The sequence below is a fragment of the Chiroxiphia lanceolata genome, chromosome 2, assembly GCF_009829145.1.
Source record: "Chiroxiphia lanceolata isolate bChiLan1 chromosome 2, bChiLan1.pri, whole genome shotgun sequence".
Lineage (NCBI taxonomy): Eukaryota > Metazoa > Chordata > Aves > Passeriformes > Pipridae > Chiroxiphia > Chiroxiphia lanceolata.
The window spans coordinates 409952-435928 of NC_045638.1; the positions used below are offsets into that span (position 1 = coordinate 409952).

A 25977-nucleotide genomic window follows, 5' to 3' on the forward strand; every position below is an offset into this window, starting at 1 on the left:
CAGTTTTGTTCCACTCCAGGAGCAGGAATGTGTAAGCAGCCAGATTACCTCGGGTTTTGTTACAAAGTAAGCCGATCTCCAGTTATTTCAGCTCATAGGAGGGTTCCTGCCCATGGGGTGTTTTGGCTTGGCTGCTCCCCCAGGGAAGGCCCTGCCCTGGGATTTTCTCACTGACCATGGAGGTGCCTGGCAGGGTGGTACCCAAACAACTCCTGTTATCTTATTTATTCAGCCCAAGAGAAATATCCCCCAGCCCTTGGGCCCCAGGAAAGCAGACAAGGATCCCCGGGGCACTTTGAGGCTGGAGCACTCAAGGAAAGGGAGCCCAGATCTGCTCTGGGCAGGTTGGAGAGCCACAGGGAGGGGGGAATCATTCCCAAAAACCCTGCTGGAGGTGGGGTGGTCCCTCATGGATAGAGTGGGCCGTGTGTTGGGACAGCCCAGCGGGAGCAGGGGTGGGCACTGCCAGCACAGGCAGATCCACAGCGGGTTTGTGGCTGGTGCTTCCCACCCCAGTGGGAATAGCTTTGGGTTTGGGGGTGTGTCTGAATTTGGGGAGGTGTGGGGTTTTTAATGGGCTGGAAAAAGTGGAGCATTTGAACTGTGGAATGACAAAGGTTCTGGTGGAGGGGCTTGGGTGGAAGCTGGGGATGAAAGGGAAGGGGGGAGAATGTTTGGAAGAAATGGGTTAGTATTAAATCAGTAAATGGTTGCATTGAGGGGATGAAAAAGGCTGATTGCACTGCATTAGGAGGGAATTGGTGGTAGTAAATAGATGCTGAGTGTGTGCCAAGGAGAGGAGCCCGTTTGTGGAAGGAATTTTGAGGTTTTAATTGAATGCAAGCTCACGACTGTACAACAACCTCACTTTGCTGCTCCATTCCTTCCCGTCCCTGTCTTCAGCTGCTGGTGGAGCCAGGAGGCTCCATGGATCACTGAGGGCTTCCTTCTGCATCTCTCTCACCCTGTGTGGCCTTGTCATCCTGATCCTGAGAGACCAGGGCATCTCCAGAGCAGGGGAGACAGATTTGGCCCCAGGAATTCAGCAGGGCCTGTTTCCCTGGGCACTGTTATCTGATGGTTTGTGAACATTTTGGGTTGGACCTTCCAGCAGAGACACCCGAGGGTGTAGTTTCTCTCTTTAAAAGCCTCTCAGAGATCAAACAGCCCAATCTCTTCTTGGATTTACATTTTTTCTAGACTGTTTAATCTGAGTTGGGTTCAAGGGGATGGTTTCTTGCATTCTGAAAGCTGCTTCCTCAGAGGGGAAGAAGTCTGTCTTTGAACTCCTGCTGAAACTTCCATAGTCACTGAAGGTTGGACGGGGCTTGGAGCAGCCTGGGCTAGTGGAAGGTGTCCCTGGGCTAGTGGAAGGTGTCCCTGCCCGTGCAGGGGGTGGAATGAGCTGAGCTTTAAGGTCCCTCCCAACCCAAACCATTCTGGGATTCTGTGAAGTGGAAACAGGACTGAGTGCAGTGAATTCCTGCTGAGCTCCAGACCCTGCTGTCCCAGGGGGATGGGGACACCAGGGAACATCCCAGGGGTGATGGGGACACACAAGAGCATTGGAATAATTCAGTGTCTTAAGGGACATGATTCCTTGAATGCTCTGCTTTGTCTGCTGGGAGGAAGCTCCCCTCAGCTGCCTGTTTTACCTCCCAGAACTGCTGGGAAAATCACCTTTGGAGTTTCCAGGCTCTGAGGGAGGTGGAAACATGGATAAGGTCCATATTGATCACAGAATCCCAGACTGGGTTGGGTTGGAAGGGACCTTAAAGCTCATCCATCCCACCCCCTGCCATGGGCAGGGACACCTTCCACCAGCCCAGGTTGCTCCAAGCCCCGTCCAACCTGGCCTTGGACACTTCCAGGGATCCAGGGGCAGCCACAGCTTCTCTGGGCAACCTGTTCCAGGGCCTCCCCACCCTCCCAGCCAGGAATTCCTTCCCAATATCCCATCTGTCCCTGCCCTCTGGCAGTGGGAAGCCAAGAGTCACATGTTGCTGCCCTCTGGAGCAAGACTTGGTGCCCTGGCCCTGCACCTCCCAGGGAAGGAGGTGGACTACCAAGGGAACCAGGGAAAGGGGGAGCAGGGAAATGGGCATGTGCTAAAATCCCAGTCCTGTTTGATAAACCCCCCTTTGTTTAAAGACAGGATTTCTGTGTGCATCTGCCAGGGTTAAACCCAGAGGAGCAGGGACAGTTCTCTCTGCAGTGAACAATTCCAGCTGTGCAGTGTCCTGACAGTGGGAATAGCTGGATACCCTCGGTGACACTGGGAATAGCTGGATACCCTCGGAGACAGTGGGAATAGCTGGATACCCTCAGACAGTGGGAATAGCTGGATACCCTCGGAGACACTGGGAATAGCTGGATACCCTCGGAGACAGTGGGAATAGCTGGATACCCTCAGAGCTCTGTCAGGCTCTGCTGGTTGGGAATTGGAGCTGGAAACACTGGATTGTTCCCAGGCCCTTTTTGCTTCACTGTGCTGCTGCTCTGCAGCCTCCTTGCAAGATATCAGGATTCCCTTTCATTTTCCTTGCCCCTCCAGAGGGATGGAAGTCTCTGGATACATCCCTTACAAACCAGTTTAATGCCTCCGTTGAAATTCCTGAAGTTGTCTGTGATTAAAGCCCAGATTTGGGGGGGAGGAGCCCTGAGCGAGGAAGTTCAGCTGAGCCCTTGTTTACACGGGTGAAATATGTAAACACTTCTTTTTCCCCAAATATAGGGCTTTTTTCCTTGGCTGCCAGCCCAGTGTTTATAAAAGCCAGTTATGTAAATGACAGTCCCAATAATTAAGCTGCTGTTTGCTGCTGTCCCAGGGCTGCTCCTGCTGCAGGGCCTGGTGCTACCGGGGCCCCAAAGAGCTCTGGGGGTCATTACAGATAAGGAAATTAAAGGAACCCGAAATTAAACACAGTTCTCATTAGAGAGAATCTCCCACGAGAAAGGCAAGACTTGGAATGAAATGGTTTGATGTTCCAGGGGACCTCTGGAGATGGTCCCCTTGTAGGGGCAGAGCCTCCCAGAGCTGCTTGTCCGGGGCTGTGTCCTGTCCTGTTTGACTGTCCCCAGGGCTGGAGCCTCCACAGCCTCTCTGGGCAAAGAAAAAAGAGACTTTGTAAGCGGTTTGTAAAGCAAACCCAACCCAAACTGCTTTCCATGGTGGATGAAAATGGCTTCAAGTTGCAGCAGGGGAGGTTTAGGCTGGATATTGGGGAAAATCTTCCCTGGGAAGGGCTGTCCAGCCCTGGCACAGCTGCTGGGGCAGGGTGGGAGTCCCTGGGGGCATTGAAAAGCCACATGGATGTGGCACTTGGGGACAGGGGTTAGTGGTGGCCTTGGCAGTGCTTGGGAATGGTTGGACTCGATGGTGTCTGAGGGCTTTTCCAGCCTCACTGATTCTGGAATTCTGTGAAATTCCAGCTCTTCCTCTCCTGTAGCACTCAGGCCTCACTGTGTGCTGGTGGTCTGGGGTGGGTGTGAGTGGGGAGCCATGGCCAGAGGAGGGGTGCCAGGCTGGGAGGAGGGTGCAGAGCTGGCCCCTGTTGATGTGCCCACATTAGTTTGCCATCAAGGACACCCCCGGGAGGGACAAGGGACTCTTTGTTCTGCCTGCTGAGAGTGATAGTGGGGAGATAAAACCAAGCCTGGAGGCACCAAACAGCAGGATGGAGACAAAAGCCTGCCATGACTCAGAGAGGGGGGTGGGAGGGAAGGCAGTGCTCTCAGTTCCCAAGGGCTGCAAGTGTCTCTTGTGGAAACTGCTGTGCCAAAAATCAGGGCTGGGCCTTCTGGGAGAAGATTTGCTTAAAGCCAACTTCAAACTCATTTTGAGGCTTTTGCTGAAGGTGCCATAGGGTGTGTCAAAATGACCTGGTGTTAGTGTTCCAGGGGAGGCTGGATGGGGCTTGGAGTAGCCTGGGGTAGTGGAAGGTCCCTGCCCATGGCAGGGTGGGACTGGAGGAGATTTAAGGTCCCTTCCTGCTCAAACCATTGGATGGTTTTGTAGTGTGATCTTTAGGCTTAATCTTCCATCAGTCTGAGGAAGGGGGCTGGTCATGATTCTTCATTTTGGGTATTTCTGTGGCTGCAGCCCAGAGCAAAAACTGGGAAGGGGAATGGAGATAACAGGGAGGGGAATGGAGATAACAGGGAGGGGAATGGAGATAACAGGGAAGGGAATGAGATAACAGGGAGGGGAATGGGATAACAGGGAGGGGAATGGGATAACGGGGAGGGGAATGAGATAACGGGGAGGGGAATGGGATAACGGGGAGGGGAATGGCCCAGCCTCCCTGCTGAAACCTCAGGACCATTCTGTTATCAGTGCAGGGTCTTCTGCTGATTAAATCACCCTGCTCCATATTCAGGCTCTTTGTGACCCTGATGAAAACACCAAATTCCTCCCTGTTTTTGGTTTGATCACCTTTGATGGTGTACTTTGTTATCAGCACCTGGCAGCCATTGTTTTATTGCTCTTTCTGCTGCTTTCAGTCAATCTTCACTCCTGGCATTTGTGCTCCAAGTACCCCGGGGTTGTTCTTGTGGGGGCAGGAAATCTGGGAGAGATCCCCCTCAATCTTCTCTACCCCCTCAGATCCTGTTCCCTGAATGCTGGATGAACCCCTGGGACACACATGGCTCAGGAGTTCTGTGGTCAGGAGAGTGTTAATCTGCACAAACCCTCTTGGTTTCTCAGTGACATGACCTTGCCTTCCACAATCTGAACTTTGCCACGGTGCTGCCACGTTCTGCACTGCAATAACAAGCACAGCCTTGGAACAAGATAATCTTGTAATATTTTGGGAGATATCTTTTAGCCTGGCTTCGTTTTTCCTTCTGGAGTCCTGTCCAAGGGCAGCAGGAATACAATGCCCATCCTGTGTTCCTGCTCCGTGCCCCTGGGACCAAGGGCAGGAACCAGTGCAGAAGGGCCCAGCCCAAAGCTCTGAGCTTGTTCTACAGTGACTGGGGAAAACTTGGAGGGTGGGAGAGGAAACTCAGCTCTGTTCAGGTCAACCTCAGGGCACCCAAGTGTTTCCCAGGTCCAGCTCAGGCTCCACGAGTCCACTGGTTGGCACCAGCAGCTGACCAGGAATGCTGTGGAGGAGAGGACAGCCTTACCAGGCTGGGAGAGGGAGAATGTTCCCAGTGCACTCACTGGTTTGGTCACCAGTTCCTGGGCCTGCTGGACTCCCCCAGCCACACAGACAGCGTGGGATAAGCCTCCCAAGGTTTGGGAAGCAGGACACCAGCCCTGCCTCTACAGGAGGCTCCATCGTTGTCCAGGGCATCTTGCCAGTGGGAAGCCATTCCCTGTGTCCTGTCCCTCCATCCCTTGTCCCCAGTCCCTCTCCAGCTCTCCTGGAGCCCCTTTAGGCCCTACAAGGGGCTCAGAGGCCTCCCCAGAGCCTTCTCTTCCCCAGGTGAACCCCCCCAGCTCTCTCAGCCTGGCTCCAGAGCAGAATGGCTCCAGCCCTTGGAGCATCTCCATGGTCTCTCTGGATGCCCCATCTCTTCCCTCCAGTGCAGGTCACATGTTCCCTCCCAGCAGTGCCATAGAAGGGCTGGATCAGCCACGTTTGGTGCCGACACGGACTCAGGACTGCAGCAAAATTTAGGCTGCTAGTCTTGAAAAGTAGAAAAATATGTGAAAGCCAGCCAGAAGAGCCCATTCCGTAATCAGGAAGGAGGGAACTGTTCTAATTGATGTGTTTTATAAACACACAACTCTTCCTCCCAGAGCGTCCCAGCTGGACCTGGTGCCAACACTAACAAGCTCTGAGTGAGAAATGGAGCTCGGGAGGCTCTTCCCCTGCGGGCAGGAGCCAGGCCCTGCTGGGAGAGCTGCCCCGGGAGCGCCGGGAATGCCGGAGGGGCTGGTGTGGAGGGGAACGTGTGCTGGCAGGGTGTTTGTAGGGCCGTGGTGGCTGCACAGGGCCCGCCGGGGGTGCCAGCAGTGCCAGGTTCCCCCGTGGGTGCTGGCAGTGCCAGTCCCTGCTGTGAGTGCCAGCTCCCAGCCCCGGGGCGGTGGGTTTGCTGTCCCAGCCCCGGGGCAGTGGGTTTGCTGTCCCAGCCCCAGTGCCTGGTTTGTGTCTCAGCCCCAGGGTGGTGAGTTTGCTGTCCCAGCCCCAGTGCCTGGTTTGTGTCTCAGCCCCAGGGTGGTGAGTTTGCTGTCCCAGCCCCAGTGCCTGGTTTGTGTCCCAGCCCCAGGGCAGTGGGTTTGCTGTCCCAGCCCCAGTGCCTGGTTTGTGTCCCAGCCCCAGGGTGGTGGGTTTGCTGTCCCAGCCCCGGGGTGGTGGGTTTGCTGTCCCAGCCCCAGTGCCTGGTTGGTGTCTCAGCCCCGGGGTGGTGGGTTTGCTGTCCCAGCCCCAGTGCCTGGTTTGTGTCCCAGCCCCGGGGCGGTGGGTTTGCTGTCCCAGCCCCGGGGTGGTGGGTTTGCTGTCCCAGCCCTGGGGTGGTGGGTTTGCTGACCCAGCCCCAGTGCCTGGTTGGTGCCCCTGCCCTGAGTGCCGTGTCCCCCCAGAGTTCTGCCGCATCGACCAGCCGCTGTGCCACGACGAGGACGAGCAGCTGAGCTTCGAGGCCGTGCGAAACATCCACAAGCAGATGGACGACGATGCCAACGGCAACGTGGACGTGGAGGAGAGCGACGAGGTGAGTGCCCAGTGCCCAGTGCCCAGTGCAGGGCTGGGGGCAGGGGCTGCTCCCCACGGGGACAGGGCTGGGCTGTGCCTGGTGTGCCACCTCGGGGGGTTGGAGCCTCTCTCCTCCCTGCCCAGGAATCCCTGCCAGCCCCAGCTGATCCAGGCAGTGTCTCACCACTGTCAAGGGGGTGTCTGGGGCTGCTCCTCCCTGCTGGCACTCTCTAATCATCGTGTCCTTGCCCAGAGAAGCTGTGACTGCCCCTGGATCCCTGGAAGTGTCCCATTCCAGGTTGGACGGGGCTTGGAGCAACCTGGGCTGGTGGAAGGTGTCCCTGCCCATGGCAGGGGTGGCACTGGATGGGCTTTGAGGTCCCTCCCAACTCAAACCTTCTGTGATTCCATGGTGTTCTACACACAAGGTATTATCCATTTATTCCAACACAGAGAGACAAGGAGATTGGTTTATGTGATTGTTATTATTTAATTCCCTTTTCCATTTTGGGGTTGGGAAACAGCTCTGGATTCCGATGGAGCCTCTGTGTCTCTGGGGGCAAACAAACTGGCTGCTGCCTGTTTCACATTGCTGTGTTTAGGCCAGGCTGGATGGGGCTCTGAGCAGCCTGGTCTAGTGGAAGGTGTCCCTGTCCATCAGCTTTGAGGTCCCTTCCAACCCCGGCCATTCCACGATTCCATGGTGACTGTGTTCTTCCACCACCCAGCTCCAACAGTTCCAGTCCATGTGCTCATTGCTGAAAAAGAAGCAGCTTTTTGTTGTTTACCAAGAACTTCCTTGCAGAGAAATGAAGTTGTTCTTTGTTTACATGAGCACCCAGTAGAGAGGAGCCTGCTGGAAAATGGGAGGTGTTTGTTTGTGGTGGTGCTTCGGTTGCTGTGGGGGCTCATTCACAGGGCTCTGTTGGAGGTGAGGAATTCTTGTCTTCCAAGGAAAACTGGCATCTAAACAGGAAAGTGTTGGAAGCAGAAAGCAAGCACGTGGGGGAAGGGATCTGCTGCCACTCACAGGCAGTTCTGCACTCCCAGGTCACAGAATCCCACAGTGGTTTGGGTTGGGAGGGACCTCAAAGCCCATCCAGTGCCACCCCTGCCATGGGCAGGGACACCTTCCACCAGCCCAGGTTGCTCCAAGCCCCGTCCAACCTGGCCTTGGACACTTCCAGGGATCCAGGGGCAGCCACAGCTTCTCTGGGCAACCTGTGCCAGGGCCTCCCCACCCTCCCAGGGAAGAATTTCTTCCCAATATCCCATCTAACCCTGCCCTCTGGCAGTGGGAAGCCATTCCCCCTTGTCCTGTCCCTCCATCCCTTGTCCCCAGTCCCTCTCCAGCTCTCCTGGAGCCCCCTTAGGCACTGGGAGTTCCTCACATAAAGAATTTACCCTCATGGAGGTTAAATCTCCCTCCAAACTCACAGCTCAGCCATCCCGAGGGCCCCTGGGAGCAGTGACATTCCCCAGGGACACAGCCCTGGTGTGGCAGGAGCTGGTGGAGCTGGGGGGCTGGTCCCAGGCTGCAGTGCCATTCCTTCTCCCTCAATCCCACTTAACAGAGCAATTAGAACAAATGAGAAGCCCCCAGTTGCAGTCCCAGTTGCAGTTCCTCCATGAGGTGTTTTCCCTGGGGGCAGTTCCCTGCTCTGCTGGAGCTGCAGCTCGGGCTCTCCCACTGACTCCTGGGGCAGCTTTGGAGTTCACTCCACGTGTTCTGCTCCCCTGGCACTAAATTAGCAATAGGCCTCGTGTTCTCAGGGTTGGGCACAGCTGGCACTTTTATGTCTCTCTGAGCCAGTTTTGCCCTAGGCAGAGTCGTGGAGCTCCTGGTACCAACCCTGCCAAGGAATGTCTGCTGGGAGCCTGGGCACAGGGACACTGCCAGGGTGTGAGCAGTGAAAGGGGTTTTTCTAAAAGGCTCCAGAATTGCTGCCCTGGTGCTGTTACAACCACTCTTCCAACCCCTCTGGGCTGGGTCCCAGCAGTGCTGAGCCCTGGAGTGCTGATCCTGCTCCAGCAGCTCCTCTGCTTGTAGGAGGGGCTGGGAAGGGGCTGGAGCAGCAGGAGGGGCTGAGGGAGCTGGGGGGGCTCAGCCTGGAGCAAAGGAGGCTCAGGGGGGACCTTCTGGCTCTGCAACCCCCTGACAGGAGGGGGGAGCCGGGGGGGTGTCGGGCTCTGCTGCCAGGGAACAAGGGACAGGAGGAGAGGGAACGGCCTCCAGCTGTGCCAGGGGAGGCTCAGGTGGGATATTGGGAAAATTGTTCATGGAAAGAGTTGTCCAGGCCTGGCACAGCTGCCCAGGGCAGTGCTGGAATCACATCCAACCTCAGTGATTCCATGTCCCTGTGATTCCATCCTGCTTTAAAGTTGCTGCTTTACCTCTGCTAAGCTTGAAACTTTGATGAAAGCTGCATTAAATTCCCCTGTCAATGGGCTCTGCAGGCACTGAGTGAGGTATTTCAGGAGTCTCCCTCCCTGAGCTCTCTCTCTCCTGAGGCTCCTGTCAGGTTCTCCCTGTCAAGGTTATGTCTCTCCCCCACATGGACCCTGCAGTCAGGTTTAACTCCATGTCTGTGCAGCGGGACAGCTGCTGGGGGATTATTGGGAAGAATGCAGGAGGCTCAAATTGAAACCTTTTATGGGGTTCATGGAATCCCAGGATGGTTTGAGTTGGAAGGGACCTTCAAACTCATCCAGTGCCACCCCCTGCCATGGGCAGGGACACCTTCCACTAGCCCAGATTGCCCCAAGCCCCATCCAGCCTGGCCTTGGACACTTCCAGGGATGGGCATTTCCCTGGTTGGTGGAGAACTTTGTATTTTCATTTATTAATTTGGTCCCTTCTGTTTGGGGTTTAGTTATGGGAATGTTTTGTTTGGATTGAAAGCCCTGACTGGGCAGAAGTGGAGACACAGACAACTGTGGTTTTAAAATATCCAAATTCTAGGTGGAATTTTGTCCCACAACTTGCACACCGTCCATAAATCATCATTACTGTCTTCCTTTTGGGAAGTGAATTTTCAATGAAGTTTCAGATGACATCATTGGCCTCAATTATAAATGAAAGAACTTTCCCTCTCGGGGAAATCTTCCAAACAGGGATCTATTCCTGCCCTCCTGCTCACTCCAAAGGCGGCTCCAGCTCTTTGGGATGCAGGTTCCCAGTGGCTCTCGGATGTTCTGCCCTGACTCCTCTCAACCCCTGATCCAGAGCCCGGGTTCCCTGGACAGCAGGAGGCTTTGGAGGCAGGAGCTGTCCGTGTTTCAGTGGGATTGATGGCTCAGGACAGCTGTTGGAAGCGGGAGCACGGGGAGCTCTGCACGGGGAGCTCTGCCGGCACACGGCCCTTGGCACCGGCACAGCCGGGAGCTGGTGCTGGGGAGGGAGGATGGGCACGGATCCAGGGATGTGGGAGGGATGGGAAGGGCTGAAAAATCATTTCAGTAGTTGCAGTTTCTGCAGATAGAAAAACACAGGAGACAGAGCTCAAGGAGAGTTTGGACAGCACTCTCAGGGACAGGGGGGGATTGTTGGGGTGTCCTGGGCAGGGCCAGGGCTTGGACTGGATGATCCTTGAGGGTCCTTTCCAACTCAGGATATTCTGTGATTCTATGAAAAAAAAACCTCCAGAAAATCCCATTTCACGGATCCACTCATCTCCGAGTGTGCCTTCAGCCAAAATGTCTGTCCCCAGTCCCTCTCCAGCTCTCCTGGAGCCCCTTCAGGCCCTGCAAGGGGCTCTCAGGTCTCTCCCTGGATCCTTCTCTTCTCCAGGGAACCCCCCCAGCTCTCCCAGCCTGTCCCAGAGCAGAGGGGCTCCAGCCCTTGGAGCATCTCCATGGCCTCCTCTGGACTCCCTCCAGCAGCTCCACGTCCTCCTGATGTTGGGGGCCCCAGAGCATCATCATCAGCATTCCCAAGCCGAGCCTTCCCGCTGGGATCTCGGCTCATCCAAGTTGTGTTGTGTAGCTGTGGTTCTGTTCCCGTTGCTTTTGGCTGCTCTGCCCGTGGTTTGTCGTTCCCTGTGCTTGGTGGGAGACTTGGGGTTGGCTCAGTTTCCTTCTGTTCTTGTGGATTTGCAGCCTGGCCAAGGCTGGGGGTGGTTTCCAGAGGATCTCTGGAGATGGTCCATGTGGGAGCTTGGATAGGTCCAGTCCCTTCCCAGGACTGGGAGTTTTGGGTGTCTCCAGGGCTGGGATCAGTGGGATCTTTGACACTTGAAAGTGCTGCTTTTTAGTGGTTTGCAGGTAGGTCAGGATTTCATGCAGTGGTTCTCGTGCCTGGGGTTTGGAACATCTGGGAGTCTTGGAGCAACCTGGGATAGGGGAAGGTGTCCCTGCCCATGGCAGCAGTTGGAACTGGGTGGTCCTGAAGGTCCCTCCCAACCCAAACCATTCTGGGATTCTTTCCCCCAGAAGGCACACATGGAAAATCTACTTTGAGGTCTCCTTGGGCTGTGGTGGGAGCAGCCCAGCTCCTGCAGCCCCTCAGGCAGCTCCATCCCCATCCTGCACCCTCCTTCCCACCCGTTTCTGGACGTTCTCCCCGCCCCCAGCTCCGTCCCCTCCGCCGGTCCCTGGGGGTTTGTTTTGGGACCGTGCTCCGAAGGGAAGCTGAAGGGATCACTTTTCCTTTCTGTGCTCCCCGAGCTAAATATACCGAGCAGCAGCTGATCCCTGCTCCAGCAGCTGATCCCTGCTCCAGCAGCTGATCCCTGCTCCCGGCAGTGACACGGTGACATTGCCGCGGTCACGAGGGACCCACCAGGAGGGGACAACGTCACTGCTCCAGCTGGGGACCCCAGGGGCAGGGGCTGCCCTGCTGGAAGGGCCCTTTTCCCAAACGTTCCCATTGTCCATGTTCCTGCCCCGGCTCTGGGCAGCCAAAGGCAGGAGAGCAGGGGGGCCCCAGGCCGGAGCTGACAGGACCTTGGGCAGCCTGGGCAGCACCTGCAGTGGATTTGCAGGAGCCTGGAATGTTAAAGCTGTGCAGGAGCTTTTCCCAGCCCTGTCTGATGTTAAAGCTGCAGATCTCAGAGGACTCTCCTGTGGGTGTGATCCCACTGCACACAGAGGGGCCTGGGGGTGAAGGATCCTGCCCTGAGTGACCTGGGAGGGGTGGGAATGGGAAGTTATCCCTTCATTTGGTTCCACCTGTTGGGCACTGGAATGTGAGTGGTTCTCCTGCTGGTGGTGATTTCACAGACTGGTTTGGGTGGGAAGGGACCTTAAAGCCCATCCAGTGCCACCCCTGCCATGGGCAGGGACACCTTCCACCAGCCCAGGTTGCTCCAAGCCCCGTCCAACCTGGCCTTGGACACTTCCAGGGATCCAGGGGCAGCCACAGCTGGGATATATTTATTTATACATATTTCTCAGTGGTATTCCCTCGTCCCCTGCCCATGGCATTTGTTCCAGCTTGGCTTTGAAAGGTGCAGGTCAAACCCAGTAATAATGGTTTGAATTCTTATTCCAGTGACATAAAGCTGGTTCCATTGTACCACTTAGGTGGATTTTTGGTGAGAGTATAATTCAAAGAAACGTCTGGAATCCCAGAAAATGAGGTTATAATTATTTATTATACCTACCCTGTATTAAAATTAATTGAACATATTTACTTACAGAATATTTCCTAGCTGGTCTTCCCAGGAACTTAAATCTCCAAGGGTGCTGCTGGGAATGTTCATACCCAGTTTGATTTGTCAGTTTAGGCCAGCAGCTAAAAATATTTAACTAACTATTTTATTAGAAAGAAATACAAGTTTATGTCTATTATTATAATATATTTATATAATAGCTTACATATATAATAATACATTATATTTATTCAGATTTATTGGGATTTCCCTTCTTCTTTTTCTTCTTCTTCTTCTTCTTAAGGTTTTTTTAATGCTCCTCATGCCTCTACAAGATGAACCAAAGCCTAATCCTGCTGTTTATTCCTCTCCTAGTTCTTGAGGGAGGACTTGAATTACCACGACCCAGCAGTCAAGCACAGCACCTTCCATGGAGAGGACAAGCTCATCAGTGTGGAAGATCTTTGGAAGGCCTGGAAAACATCTGAAGGTAAAAAAAGGCAAACAAGCAAAGAAACCCTTTCCCAGCAGGGCCAAAGAGTTTGGATTTTGGAAGCTCTTGGAAGAGCTTTCAGAAGGAACGTGCTGCTGCTCTTCCTGCCCTGCACCAATGCTCTCCTGGCTTCTTTTTTTTGGGGTGGATTTTCAGGATTCCCTCACTTGCAAACTCTTAATGCTGCACCTGAGCGTGGCCACAAAAGTAGAAATTGTTTTGTTTCTCCACCCTAAAATGTGTGTGAAATAGGGCCAAATGCTGTCCAAGTCGAGGTTCTCTGGTAAACTCCCAGTTTCAGCTGGAATTTTAATGGAATAATTACACCCTAAATATTCAGTGGAGCTGCGTGGGAGTTTTCCTGCAGGTTGTGTTTTCCTGCAGGTCGTGTTTTCCTTCGCAGAAATTTTCTGAACCCGAAAAGCTCCTTCCTGTAGTGAAGGGAAAGCAGAATAAAGTCCTGGAAGTGTCTTAAGTCCAGTCCACGTGGAAATAACTTCAGGCTGTTCCCAAATGGTGTCATTCATCCCTGGGGAGGTGGTGGAAATCCCTGGGGGGATAGAACAGCCCTGTGGATGTGGCACCTGGGGATGTGGGTGAGTGGTGGCCTTGGCAGTGCTGGGGGATGGTTGGACTCAGTGCTCTCCGAGGGCTTTTCCCCCCTCCAGGATCCTGTGACCCCACAGCTCCCCTGGGCTGCTGTGTCCCCTGTGTCCCAGGAACGCCTCCCATAAGGAATATTTATCCCATTACCCGGCTGTTTACAGATGGCTTTGCCTGGAGTGTGTTTTAGTGTTGGCTGGCAAAGGGCAGAAATCATTAGTGGATGGAGGAGAACATCCCACGATGCTCCCCAGGTCCCATAATTGCTGAGCTGCTCTGCTCTCTCCTGCTCCTGGCACACACGGACCTGCCACGGCCTTGGCAGGGCTGCTCTGGCATCACAGTTTCCCAGGGCTGGACTTAGTTCCTGCTCTTGTTTTCCCATTCATCATCCTGTAGGTCTGGCTGATAAAATAAATATCCAAAGGATGGCTTGATATCCTGGAATCACAGAAGGTTTGGGTTGGAAGAGACCTTAAAGCCCATCCTGTTCCACCCCCTGCCATGGGCCACCCCCTCCACTAGCCCAGGTTGCTCCAAGCCCCATCCAGCCTGGCCTGGAACACTTCCAGGGATATATCCAGCCTAATCTTGGAGCTTGAACTTCAGTCATAAAACCGGAATCAGGCCTGTAGGAGAGGTCTGCTCCTTCCTGTGGGTGTGAGAAGGTGCTGTGAAGGGACAGGGCAGCTGTGCCCATGGCAGCTGTTTCCAAGCCCTTGCTTTTCCTCCCTTCCATTGATCCTGTTCCTGGGGCACCTGTGGAAAATAAAAAGTTATTTCTGCCCCTTAATGATCCAAAAATACAAAGGCTGTGATGCTCTTACAAGTGTTGTATCTGAGAGATGAAGCCCTGGGTGAGCCTGGCTCTACCAAAGCCACAGAATTACCAGATCAGCCCATTTTGGCAGGGCAGGGACCTGCTCATCTTGGCAAGTGTGCATGCTTCCAGCTTGGTTCTCAGGGATTTCTTCCCAAAATAAACACCTCTGGGGATGGCACCTTCCTTTGGAGCCTTGCTGTCTTTGCTCAGTGCTGGGCTCACTCTGTCACCTCTCCCAGCTCCCTCGGCTTCCTCATCTCCTTCATCCCTCAGCTTTCCCTCCCAGCTCCCTCAGCTCTCCCTCACATCTCTCCCATCTCCCTCAGCTCTCCCTCATATCCCTCACATCTCCCCCAGCTCCCTCACATCTCTCCCAGCTCCCTCAGCTCTCCCTCCTCTCTCCCAACTCTCTCAGCTTCCTCATCTCCTTCATCCCTCAGCTCTCTCACATCTCTCAGCTCCCTCATATCCCTCACATCTCTCCCAGCTCCCTCACCTCTCCCTTTCCTCTCTCCCAGCTCCCTGAGCTCTCTCCTCTCTCCCAGCTCCCTGAGCTCCCTGTCGGAGGCGTTGGGCTCTCTGGAGCTGGCAGGGAGATGTTTCTCATACTTGTGGGCCAAGTCACTGTTGACATTTGGGCAGAGGCCCTGTAGCTCTGCAGCCCCGGGAGCCAGAGGAAATGGGCCTTTTCCTGCCTTGGCTGCTGGAGAGGGTGTGAAGGAGATGGATGGGGGATGTCAGGGCTGTGAGGAGCTGACTGTCAGCAGGGGGGGATTCCCAGCCCAGCCTTGCTGCAGCCTGGGGAGGTGCTGCAGGAGCTCAGCCCATCTGAGCAAGGACAGAGGTTGATAAATAATAAAAAAGGCCTCTCTGTCCTAAAAAAACACGTGTTGTATGATGTGCCCCAGGCCAGGTTGGACGGGGCTCGGAGCAACCTGGGCTAGGGAGAGGTGTCCTTGGCCATGGCAGGGGCTGGCTCTAAGGTCCCTCCCAACCCAAACCATTGTGTCATTCCATGATTCTGTGATCCCAGGGGATCGTTCCTCACTGCAGGGGGTCGTCTTTGAACTCTGTAGGGATTTTTCCCTCGCTGAGGGTGGCAGGTTGGGGAGTGTCTGGTGAAGCTCTGCTGTTGCTGGTGGATGATTTTGGGGGGCTGAGGACCCCTGATAAGCTGTTTGCCTGTCCTGTGCCTCTCCTCAGTGTATAACTGGACGGTGGACGAGGTGGTTCAGTGGCTCATCACCTACGTGGAGCTGCCCCAGTACGAGGAGACCTTCCGAAAGCTGCAGCTGAGCGGCCACGCCATGCCCAGGTCAGTGCCCTCCGTGTCCCCGGGAGCCTCTGGGACGTGTGCCAGGGGCAAAACAGATCCCAGGCAGCTCCTGACTTCACATGTAATTCCTTGGCATGGGCAGAGCAAAGCCTCGTTCCTGTTCTACTGCATTTTTGAGAGAAAAGAGGGGAAATCTGGGTTAGATATTGGGAAGAAATTCTCCCCTGTGAGGGTGGGGGGGCCCTGGCCCAGGTTGCCCAGAGAAGCTGTGGCTGCCCCATTCCAAAAGTTTCCAAGGCCAGGCTGGATGGGGGCTTGGAGCAGCCTGGGCTGGTGGAAGGTGTCCCTGCCCATGGCACTGGATGGGCTTTAAGGTCTCTTCCAACCCAAATCATTCCATAATGTCAGGATAGGAGAAACACTGGCTGTGAGTTGGCCTAGACTTGTAACAGGTTTGAAAAACCTCAGTGCAGCTTTTTGGGTGAAGGTTCTTGTCACTGAAAAAGGGGCTTTTAAACTGACTGGGGAGGAGGGATTAACTGAGAACAAATCCCAGTTAACTGGGAATAAAACAAGGAGGTTTTTGAGGCAGCACATGATGTGTCCACATTTGTTCCAAGTGAGAAGTGTAGTTTGTGGTGTGTGACACAGGATGGCAAAGGCAGTGGAGATTTGGTGAAAAAACAACTATTACTGATTGGTAGGACACCAGAAGATGGGTTTTGATGGGAAATCAGTCCCTCAGGCTGTCAGGATTAATGAAATAGGCCTGGCTTTGGTTTTCCCTGCTCTCTCCATTCCCAAAATGCTGCTGTAAACCCTGTCCTAGAGATACCCTGGGTCAGAGGGATTTCCTTTGTGCTGACAGCAGGGAGCTCTCATGTCCTGCTCCCGTGGTCTCCCTGTTCCTGGTCAGCTGTGAACCCCAGTGACTGCTGCTCTGCTCTCCCCCGTGCAGGCTGGCAGTGAACAATGCCACCATGATGGGCACTGTGCTCAAGATGACCGACCGCAGCCACCGGCAGAAGCTGCAGCTCAAGGCCCTGGACACAGTGCTCTTCGGGCCCCCTCTCCGTGAGTACCCCAGATCCAGGGCACAGCATCTTGGAGGTTGGAAAAGACCCCCCAGGTCATCAGGTTCTGGGGCTGTCGATCCCAGGATCTGTGTCTGCTCAGATGAAACAGGCCTGGGTGACCCAAACTGCCTCACCCCAGGAAATTGTCCCAGTGTGACTCCCTGGAACAGGAGCAGGTTGTCTCTGGATTTATGGGAGCAGCTCTGCAGCTCGGAGGCATCCTGGGCTGGCATTCCCATCTCTGGGAGCTGCTCCCAGACCTTCCTTCTTGCTGGGATCTCCTGTGTCCGTAGGGTGACACCTTCCCCTCTGTCCTTCCTGCGGTGCTGATGGTGTGGGGGGTTGAGGGGCTGGAGAGCAGCGGCCCTGCCTGTTCCCAGGGGAGCTGCTGCCATTCCTGGGGTGTCCTGGGGCTCTGTCGGTGACTCAGGCTGTGGATGAGCTGCCTCTGGAGCAGGGAGGGAGCAGCAGGCTGGATTCAGGATGGCTGACACCAGGAGCTCCTTTGAAGCTCATTCCAGGCTGGGTCGGATCTCAAGGCCTCTGATGCCTATCTGGGTGTGCTCGGGGTGCTCCCTTTGCATCCCTTCCCTTTGGCTCTTGTCTGCTCCCAGTTCAAGGTGCTTTTGTCTCCCTCCCTCCCTGTCATTGCTTTCCCATGGGCTTTGGGTGCTCTGGGGAGGTGCTCAGGGCCCAGCTCTGGGCAGGCAAGGGGGATTTTAGGGCAGGCTGTGCTGCCTGTGCATGATTTGAGTTCTCCCTGCTCAGAATTCCTCTTCCCCTTCTACTTGTCGTGTGTCCCCAGTGCAGGAGGTTTGAAATGAGGGTGACAGGGTGCAAATGGGGTGAAATGGCCCAGGAACTCCCTGAGCTGGGGTTGCTGAGGGCTGGAGTTTGTACTACTGAAAACACCACTTGGTGCTTCCTCTGTTCTTCAAGTGGCTTTTTAAGCATCAATTACAGAATCTCAGACTGGTTTGGGTGGGAAGGGACCTTAAAGCCCACCCAGTGCCACCCCCTGCCATGGGCAGGGACATCTTCCAGTATCCCGGGTGTCTCCAAGCCCCGTCCAACAGCAGCTCCAGCCCAGTGACTCCTGTGGGGTGGAATTTCCCTGGCAGTTCCTGGTGCCCTGTAAATGGCCAAGTGAATGGCTTGTAATGGGTTGAGATTAATGGCTGTTCTCCCTGCTGGAGCTGTTCCGTTCCGCCCTGCGGCTCCTCTGGCTCTGGAATGAGCCTCCCTGGGTCACGGGGATGAAAGTGTGCAGTGACCCGTCCCGGTGTCCTGGTCAGGCTGGGAACAGCGTGGGGCTGGGACACACCTGGGAGCCCTGGGCCTGGAAGTGTTCCAGGCCAGCTTGGAGCACCCTGGGCTGGTGGAAGGTGTCCCTGCCCATGGCAGGGGTGGCACTGGGTGGGCTTTCAGGTCCCTCCCAGTCCAAAGCAGTGTGGGATTCTGTGACTCTGTATGGATCAGGTGTGTGAGCAGGGGAAATACACCTGAAACCTGCAGCTGAAGCAGAGATTTAACCCTTTCTAGAAGGTTAAATTTCCTGTTTTCTGGTCACCTGAATGGCTTGGTCTCCAGTGACAGCTCGAGGTTGTTTATCTAGAGCAGTGGATTGCAAAGCTCCTTTCACCAGCCACCGGCAGCCTCGGGAAGTGCTGGGTGACCTTTTGGGCTGCAGGAGCTGCATCATTCCTGGGGATTGGGATTACAGCACAGGGACACAGCGTGTCCTGCATTGTCCCTGGGGATTGGGATTGGGATTGCAGCACAGGGACACAGGGTGTCCTGCATTGTCCCTGGGGATTGGGATTGCAGCACAGGGACACAGAGTATCCTGCAGTGTCCCTGGGGATTGGGATTGGGATTGCAGCACAGGGACACAGAGTATCCTGCAGTGTCCCTGGGGATTGGGATTAGAGCACATGGACACACACAGGGTGTCCTGCATTGTCCCTGGGGATTGGGATTGGGATTGCAGCACATGGACACAGGGTATCCTGCATTGTCCCTGGGGATTGGGATTAGAGCACATGGACACACACAGGGTGTCCTGCATTGTCCCTGGGGATTGGGATTAGAGCACATGGACACACACAGGGTGTCCTGCATTGTCCCTGGGGATTGGGATTGCAGCACAGGGTGTCCTGCTGCTGGGGGAAGCCTTTCCCACCCCAGGGCTGCAGAGTTTCTACTCTGATGTCTCCTGTGGCTCGTGGCAGAGGTTCAGCCAGCAGCAGTTTCCATCCTGGCCCATTTCCATGTGGATCCACAGGCTCCTGGATTCTGCTGCCAGACTGCAGGCGTGCCCTTTCCTAAGGCAAACAGGTCTGACCACTCCAGCTCTGTAATTAACCCAAGTGCAGGGAGTGTGGTGCAATTATGATCTGAGCAAGATGAAGTGATTGCTCCTTCTGTGTCTGTCCCTTTGGTGTCCTGTTCCTGTGCTTCAGGAATTCATCCAGCACAAAATAGGACAACTTCAGGTGAAATATGGAATCCCAGACTGGTTTGGATTGGGAGGAACCATAAAGCCCATCCAGTCCCACCCTCTGCCGTGGGCAGGGACACCTTCCACCAGCCCAGGTTGTTCCAAGCCCTGTCCAACCTGGCCTTGGACACTTCCAGGAATGGGAGAGGGGAGGGAAAACAGGAGAAACAAGGGAATAGGAGAGGGGAATTTCAGAAAACAAGCAGTAAAATTCAGAACAATGGATATTTTTGGTGAAAAGTGAAGTTAAATTTTGATTTTTCTAACCCTGAAGTGATGGAGACTGACACAGATGGCTCAAGGCACCTTGGTGGCAGAGTTTGAGGTTCAGAGACAAACAGGATGTTGTGCACTGGGTTATCCACCTGGGATGTCATCCATCCATCCATCCATGCATCCATGCATCCATCCATCCCTCCCTCCATCCATCCAGGGACTTGGCCTGGCCACCTGTCCGAAGGCCAGTGAGTGGCACCTGTGTGGTGCCTGTGGGGTTTCAGGAGAGGTTTCCATGGCCCCACATCCCAGGACAGGGGTCCCCCAGGTGGGGTTTGTTCCACAGCTGGGCACGAGCCACGGCTGCTTGTCCATATTCTGTGATATGATTCTGTTTAGGAACTGGGGAGAAATTCCTGGCTGTGAGGGTGGTGAGGCCTTGGCACAGGTTGCCCAGAGAAGTTATGGATACCCCATCCCTGGAAGTGTCCAAGGCCAGCATGGACAGGACTTGGAGTAACTGCTGGAACCAATTCCTTTCCCTCTGCTGTATCACACGTGTTTTTGACAAGTCCTTTGAGCCCAGTTGAGTCATTGTCTGTTTAAAGCAGGAGGATTTCCTGAGCAAACAGCAGCTGAATTTATTGCCCTGAGATTCACCATCCATCCCAAATATTTACAGTTCCCTGGATGGGGTTTGGAGTACCTGCACCTCGGCTGGAAGGCAGCCCTGGCCCTTCCAGGGGCTCCCCAGGGTCTGGCACCGTTATCCCATGGTTTGTTCACTCCGTGTGCCAGGGGTGCCTGGGCATTCATATGGAGCTTCAGGGCTGGGATCTCTGAGAGGAGGGACAGCTGTGACCCTACAAAGGCAGGAGCAGGGAATCTGAGCAGCCTGGCTGCTCTTATGGCCAGGGGAAATCAGAACATCTCTTTCTTTCCATAGTTACCTTGGGGGTTCACTGGCAAATAAAAGAGTTTTTAGGACTCAAGAAAGGGCTGGAGCTGGATATCAACAGGCAATCCCAGACTGGTTTGGGTTGGGAGAGACCTCAAAGCCCACCCAGTGCCACCCCTGCCATGGGCAGGGACACCTTCCACCAGCCCAGGTGGCTCCAAGCCCCGTCCAACCTGGCCTTGGACACTTCCAGGGATCCAGGGGCAGCCACAGCTTCTCTGGGCAACCTGTGCCAGGGCCTCCCCACCCTCCCAGCCAGGAATTCCTTCCCACTATCCCATCTCACCCTGCCCTCTGGCAGTGGAAGCCATTCCCCCTTGTCCTGTCCCTCCATCCCTTGTCCCCAGTCCCTCTCCAGCTCTCCTGGAGCCCCTTTAGGCCCTGCAAGGGCCTCTCAGCTCTCCCTGGATCCTTCTTCAGGTGACCCCCCCCAGCTCTCCCAGCCTGGCTCCAGAGCAGAGGGGCTCCAGCCCTTGGAGCATCTCCATTTTACCACCCTCACTGCACAAGGTTTTCTCTGATATCTAATCCAAATTGTCCCTCCTGCAGTTTCAAACCTTCACCCCTTTTTGACCCTTTTACCTTCCTTCAAGCACAAAGCCAAGGCAGAGCTGCAAACCCCACAGGACATTATGTCTTGCAGTCGAGTGGAACAACCACAGTCTTTAGTAAAACTGTGCCTGTTCTCCCTTCTTTCCCCCAGAAAAAGGGAAGAAAAGATGTAGAGGAGTCAGTTTTCCATGGGGCCCTTTCCCTTCTCCTGCAGCCTGTGCAGGTGTAACGTGTGCCTGGTGCTGGTGACAGTGCAGGAGCAGCCGAGGCCACATGGGAGCAGAACAGGCTGTGAACAGACTGTGCCAGCCAGGGGTGAGGGACAAATCCAGGGGGATTGAAGTCACAGTAAACTGGACAAGAACAGTCTGAGCCTGGGCTGGGAACGGCCCCACGGCCGTCGGCCTCTGGCACAGGGCAGGAGGTGCAGCAGGGCAGGAGCTGAAGTTACAGAAAGTCCTGGTACAACAAGTCCAAAGGCAGCAACTGCAGAGCTGCCTCCAGCCCTGGGATCAACAGCAGAAGGATGTGGAGCTGCTGGAGGAGTCCAGAGGAGGCCGTGGAGATGTTCCAGGGCTGGAGCCCCTCTGCTCTGGAGCCAGGCTGGGAGAGCTGGGAGGGTTCACCTGGAGAAGAGAAGGATCCAGGGAGACCTGAGAGCCCCTTGCAGGGCCTAAAGGGGCTCCAGGAGAGCTGGAGAGGGACTGGGGACAAGGGATGGAGGGACAGGACAAGGGGAAATGGCTTCCACTGCCAGAGGGCAGGGTGAGATGGGATAGTGGGAAGGAATTCCTGGCTGGGAGGGTGGGGAGGCCCTGGCCCAGGTTGGCCAGAGAAGCTGTGGCTGCCCCTGGATCCCTGGAAGTGTCCAAGGCCGGGTTGGACGGGGCTTGGAGCCACCTGGGCTGGTGGAAGGTGTCCCTGCCCATGGCAGGGGGTGGAATGGGATGAGCTTTGAGGTCCCTCCCAACCCAAACCAGTCTGGGATTCCGTGGTGCTACATCTACATCCCAGCTGAGTTTTCCTTACTTTCCTCACCCGCTCGCCTCGAGCCAGAGCTGGTGCAGGGGAGGGATGTCCCAGGTGCTGACAGGCCGGGTCCCAGCGTGGTTGGTGCTGGCACAGGGAGCAGGAGGTGACTCAGGTGGGGTGGGGCTGGCAGGGGCTGCTCTGGGCAGCGCTGGGCGTGCTGAGCCGCGGGCTGGGGGCGGCTGTGCCAGCAGGGAAGGGGAGAGACCCCGGGGTGGGACACAAAGCACCTGGACACGTCACCCCCACGGGCCTCCAAAGGGGAAGGGAAAGGATTCAAGGTCTCAGACCTGCAGCGACTTGCCAGGATGTGCTGCTTAGGAAGAGGATGTTGTGATAATCCATCCGGGATGGGACGCGGGCCCGGCGCTCTCCGTGTTTATTCTCTGGGGTTGGATTTACACGGGAATGGGTTCACAGTGATGGGACTCTCAGGTGATGGGTCACACCTGGTGCCCACCACGAGGGAGATGGTGCTTGGGTGTCTGCTGGGCACCTGGGGAAAGGTCCTGTCCCTCTCCCCCCGCAGGGAAAGCCCCTCCATCCCCGGCACCACTGTCCCCCCGGGGGTCAATCCAGCCCCCGAGCCCTGGAATTCCATGGTGTGCTTTACATTCCCTCTTCAGGTTTCCACCTCCCAGGGCCCCTTCCCTGTTCCCCCAGCTCTGCCACTGTGACACACACATTTTAGTGATCAGAGAAGGGTTTGGCTTGAGAGGGACCTTTAAAGTCCATTTGATCCAATCTCCCTGCCATGAGCAGGGGCACCTTCCACCAGCCCAGGTTGCTCCAAGTCCCATCCAGCCTGGCCTTGGACACTTCCAGGGATTCAGGGGCAGCCACAGCTTCTCTGGGCAACCTGGGCCAGGGCCTCCCCACCCTCCCAGGGAGGAATTCCTTCCCAATATCTGGAGTGAGTCTCCCCTCGTTGGGTTTAAAACGAGCGAATACTGAACATTGAGTCAGAGCTCACGTGACTCAGCTGCTCTTTGCTTTGTGGCCTTCTCAGCACACACTTGGGTGAGGATTCAACAAATAGTTACAGGAAAAAAAAAGTCTACTTGTCTCTGTTGAGCTTTGTGTGGCACTTAACCCCCCACTTATTTCCTCTCCTTCTCTCACGTGTCCACACCTTTTTTTTGAAGCAACTGTTGAAAAAGGGAGTTTCCACACTGAGTTGTGATTCTAGAAAGTTTGGCAACTTGGCAGTTTGATACTTGTGCTGCCCCAGAAGCTCTGGGATCACAGCTGTGTTCCTTCAGTTTATTCTTTCAAATTGTTTCCTTCTTGGCTCTTACTGATCTTGCTTATCCTTGTACTCAGTGTTGCCTGTGCTGCCCTGGGAGAGCACAGCTCTTCAGGGGGTTCCTGGGTGGGGTCCCTGCTGTACCACCTGTTGCCAGGCAAATCAGAGCTGTAAGATTTGGAATTTCAGCTTCTTTTCTTTGTGTGTGTCTCCAAATTGAATGAATGGTGTGAACCCTCTGGTGTTCCCCTTAGACACCAAAGTAGCTCCTTCCCTTTGTGAGTCCTGGGCCACAGTTCTTCCTAGAGCTGTCCCGAGTTCTCCTGTCCCGCTCCGGTGCAGTCGAAGGATTTGGGAGTGAGTCCTTGTGTTCCCTGGAGTTCAGGAGTGTCTCTGGTCTCTTCCAGTGACCCGACACAACCACCTGAAGGATTTCATGCTGGTGGTGTCCATCGTCATCGGGGTGGGCGGCTGCTGGTTCGCCTACATCCAGAACCGCTACTCCAAGGAGCACATGAAGAAGATGATGAAGGACCTGGAGGGTCTCCACAGAGCTGAGCAGTCTCTCCACGACCTTCAGGAGCGGTAGGTTCTGTGTGTCCACCCAGCTGGAGCTCTCAGCTGTCACTTCCTGCAAGGTCCTTATTCCTTTAGATTTCAGAAAATACTGTTTTTAGCTGTTGTGGTGCCTCATACAGAGTCAGACCATTCCTGAGGGACCTGCAGAAGCTGCCAGCAGCCTCCAGAGCTCGGATGGGTGCTGGACTCCTGCAGGGGTTCACTTCCTAGGCTGTGTTTAAAGGTGTGTGCATGTTCACCTGGCCTGTTCCTCCACAGAGTCAGAGAACCATGGAATGGTTTGGGTTGGGAAGGACCTTAAAACTCATCCAGTCCACGGGCAGGGACACCTTCCACTAGCCCAGGTTGCTCCAAGTCCTGTTCAACCTGGCCTTGGACTCTTCAGGGATGGGGCAGCCACAGCTCCCCTGGACAGCCTGTGCCAGGGGCTCCCCACCCTCCCAGGGAAGGATTCCTTCCCAATATCCCATCTAATCCTGCCCTCTGGTGGTTCCCCCTTGTCCTGTCCCTCCATCCCTTGTCCCCAGTCCCTCTCCAGCTCTCCTGGAGCCCCTTTAGGCCCTGGAAGGGGCTCTGAGGTCTCCTCAGCTGGAGGCAGCTCTGCAGGGGGGGTCTCACCTGGGCAGGGCAGAGGGGCAGAATCCCCCCAGCTGCTCCCCCCTGAGTGAGCAGGAGGGACCTGCAGGGGCTCCTCTCCAGACCCTGTCACTCCTTGGTTTGGATCATCCTCCCTTTTCTGGGACAGAGAAGAGTCTTCACCCTTGGGGATGACAAACCTGGGGGGTCTTTTGGCAGCAGATATTTTAGGGGCAGATTAAGCAAATAGCAGAGAGTGACAGTCTGGGGCTGGAGCTGCTTCCCAGGAGGTTTGAGTGTAGTTTTGGAGGATAAAGCTTGATTTGACTGCCACATAGGGTGATGGTTGTGTTCCCACTGGAACATGGAGCCCAACCCCAGATACCCATCCTGGCCAGTCGTGGGGGGGCAATGACTGACCTGTGCAAGCCCTGGGATCCCGAGGATGTCCAGCTGGAGACCTGCAGAGAGCCCAGTGTTTGGAATGTGTCCCCCCAGCCTGCAGCCTGGTTCCTTGCCCGTGTGCTCATGATGTCCTCAGGGAATTGTCCCACCCGTGAGTGCTGCTGGAAAGGCTCCTCTTCCTCCAGTGTGGTGGTACCAGCTGTGTGTGTGAGGAGAGCAGACACCTGAGAGCACCCAGGGGACGATGCCACACTGGGGTGGTGCCACCACAGGGTGTGACCTGGAGCCAAAGTGCATTTCCCCTCTGCCGGCTCCAATCCACAGCTGGTTCCACAGGGACTCCAGGAGTTACAGGTTGGAAACACTCCCAAAGAAAGATTGGTTTATTTTTCCTGCATCCAGAAGGACACAGGAATGCCTTTTCCACATGCATGTCCCACAGCAGCAGCGCTGTGTCCAGGCCAGGAGGCCTCAGCGGTGTCACCTCAGAGCTCCAGACCGAGGGGCTGCGGGGAATGTGCCCGTGGGAATGACCTTGGGAGCCTCGTAAACAAGGAGCTGTTCCTGGGAAGTTCTTAACTTCCGATAGGAAGAAACACAAAACCACTTGTGCCCGGCTTAGCTGGAGCCTGAAGCCTTAAGCCAGAGCAGCTGGGAGGGCTCGTCCTCCACCGAGGGCACCGAGCTCAAGGGGTGGGAGGTGAATTGGGGACCTGGTGAGGCCCCTTGAGGGGAAATACTTCAAATACTCCTTCAGTTCCTCACTCCTTGGCCCCAGCAAGGTTCAGTTGTGGTCCTCAGCCGCCGTGGGACCATCAAACTCTGGGCAGCACCAGTTCTGCTGGACCTGTGGAGAAGTTGTGCTGAAGTTCTGCTCAGAAGCTTTTTTTCCAGAGCCTGAAGGCCCCTCCTTCCCTGGCTGAGTGAAGCTCAGTGCTGAGCAGAGCTCAGGAAGGCTCAGGGATGCCTCTCCAGTGCCTGGTGCTGTGATTTGCTGAACAGCTCAGAAATGGTCTTGAGGAGTTGGGAATGTTGACACAAAAGCCTGTTTTTTATTCATCTTCAAATACCTTTGAGAACATCCTTCAGCAGTGACACTTCCCAGTCCATTAAATGACGCATGATGTCTTGGCACATCCCACTGATGCCTGAACGTGTGGGAAGGGCTGTATTGAAGATGTGTGGATTGTATGGAAAATCAGCACCTGGATTGTGAGCCCCAAAAGACCCAGAGCAGCCGTGGCTGCCCCTGGATCCCTGGAAGTGTCCAAGGCCAGGTTGGATGGGGCTTGGAGCAACCTGGGCTGGTGGAAGGTGTCCCTGCCCATGGCAGGGGTGGCACTGGAGGATCTTTGGGGTCCCTCCCAACCCAAAGCACTCTGTGATTCCATGATTGAGGGACAGATG

At 55.3% G+C, this 25977-nt stretch overlaps 1 protein-coding gene across 7 annotated transcripts in view; it reads left to right on the forward strand.

Moving 5' to 3' along the window:
* STIM1 (stromal interaction molecule 1) overlaps positions 1 to 25977 on the forward strand; it is a 68376-nt gene that overhangs the window by 18954 nt on the left and 23445 nt on the right. For all 7 annotated transcript variants that reach the window (XM_032680101.1, XM_032680098.1, XM_032680097.1 and 4 more), the window contains 5 exons: positions 6536 to 6666; positions 12614 to 12728; positions 15361 to 15472; positions 16392 to 16507; positions 23418 to 23595. In XM_032680101.1, coding sequence (XP_032535992.1) covers positions 6536 to 6666; positions 12614 to 12728; positions 15361 to 15472; positions 16392 to 16507; positions 23418 to 23595 — 652 coding nt within the window. The remainder of the gene's footprint in view (positions 1 to 6535; positions 6667 to 12613; positions 12729 to 15360; positions 15473 to 16391; positions 16508 to 23417; positions 23596 to 25977) is intronic.